General features: G+C 34.2%; 1 protein-coding gene across 1 annotated transcript; it reads right to left on the bottom strand.

Annotated features, from left to right (window-relative positions):
* Nucleotides 1-548: 548 nt before the first annotated feature.
* On the bottom strand, nucleotides 549-1,055 carry LOC105136087 (chaperone protein dnaJ 20, chloroplastic-like). Its single transcript, XM_011041273.1, has one exon. The coding sequence runs from the start codon at nucleotides 1,053-1,055 to the stop codon at nucleotides 549-551; it is 507 nt and encodes a 168-aa protein (XP_011039575.1).
* Nucleotides 1,056-1,318: the final 263 nt, after the last annotated feature.

The raw sequence follows: 1,318 nt of genomic DNA, 5'->3' as shown, positions 1-1,318 counted from the left end.
TTAATATCTACATGATCCACAATTCACTAGTTGCAAAGATATATGTTTTTTGTCAAGTGTTAATAAAGTTTCTAAACCTGTTTTGTTTTTGTTTTTCTCTTTTACATAGAACATGCATGCTCGAACCTAAGACTTTTTCAGAAAGGGGGGGGGGTTAAGGATGTTACTTACCTTTTATGCATGGACATATAGCTTATTACATTATATGCATAATGATTTCATAAATCAATACATTTACTATGTGGGAAATACTATGTGGTAATATTTCCCATAAATCAATCCACTTGATTAAGAAGTTGTGATAATTCTTAAAGAAATTGATTTTCCAATCCGACATGAGTGAAGGAGGTATAGAAACCCCCTTTTTTGGATAACAAGAACTGTAAATATTGAAAAGCTGAATAGAGTTTGGAAAAAGAAGTGAAATAGCCTTAGCTTATGATTTGGGTTCAGCATCAGAGAAAATTAATTCTTATACAAGTTCTTGTTACAGAACAATCAACAACTTACAATAAGAATACTAAAATAATTAGCAGTAATCAAATTATCTAACTTTGCATGTATTTATTGTTCCTCCTCTCCATTCGGGCATATGATCGTTGCTGCAATCCATGCAGTTGCCTTTCCCACACTTCCCTTGGAAACCTGTTCTTCCTATCCTCTAACGGCATCCCTTCAAACGCAAATCCTCCAGAATTAACCAAGCCCAACTCGTAATCATGCATTCTACGAGAAACCGGGTCAGACAATGTCTCATAAGCCTTTTGAAGCTCAACAAACCTCTTTGTGGACTCTTCTCTTGCTGATGGAGTACATACATCTGGGTGGTATAGTAGAGCCATGCTTCTATAAGCTTTCTTGATCTCATCAAACCCTGCATTATGCGATCCAAGAGAAAGAACTTCATAAAAGTTTATCTTTTCCCGGAATGCTACTTCATTCTTGCATATGTTTGTCTTGTGCTTATAGGATTTTTGCCTTGACCTTGTTTTCTGAATCATATAGATAGGAAACTTATTTGCTGTATTGAGATTTATTTGCAAGAACATCTCCATATATGAATATTGGAGGCGGAGAGAGAAAGAATTAAAGATCGGAGAAAGAGTGTAAACTATGAGTGGAAGAAATAAAGTCCTTAAGTATATGCTAGTTCGCATCTATGCATTCTAATCAAATATATTTATAGCTGTTCGAAAGAGGTAATATTTCCACGTTTTGATAATATAGTAGAAAGTCGTTGAATATAATTTTGGCATGGAGTCATTGTTCTTATTATTGGCCCTGCCTACCTTCTATATATATATAATCATATTTTGTT

The sequence above is a fragment of the Populus euphratica genome, unplaced genomic scaffold, assembly GCF_000495115.2.
Source record: "Populus euphratica unplaced genomic scaffold, PopEup_1.0 scaffold156.1, whole genome shotgun sequence".
NCBI classification, from domain to species: domain Eukaryota; kingdom Viridiplantae; phylum Streptophyta; class Magnoliopsida; order Malpighiales; family Salicaceae; genus Populus; species Populus euphratica.
Note: the sequence above shows the minus strand (reverse complement) of the source record. Positions and strands in the feature narration are given on the sequence as shown.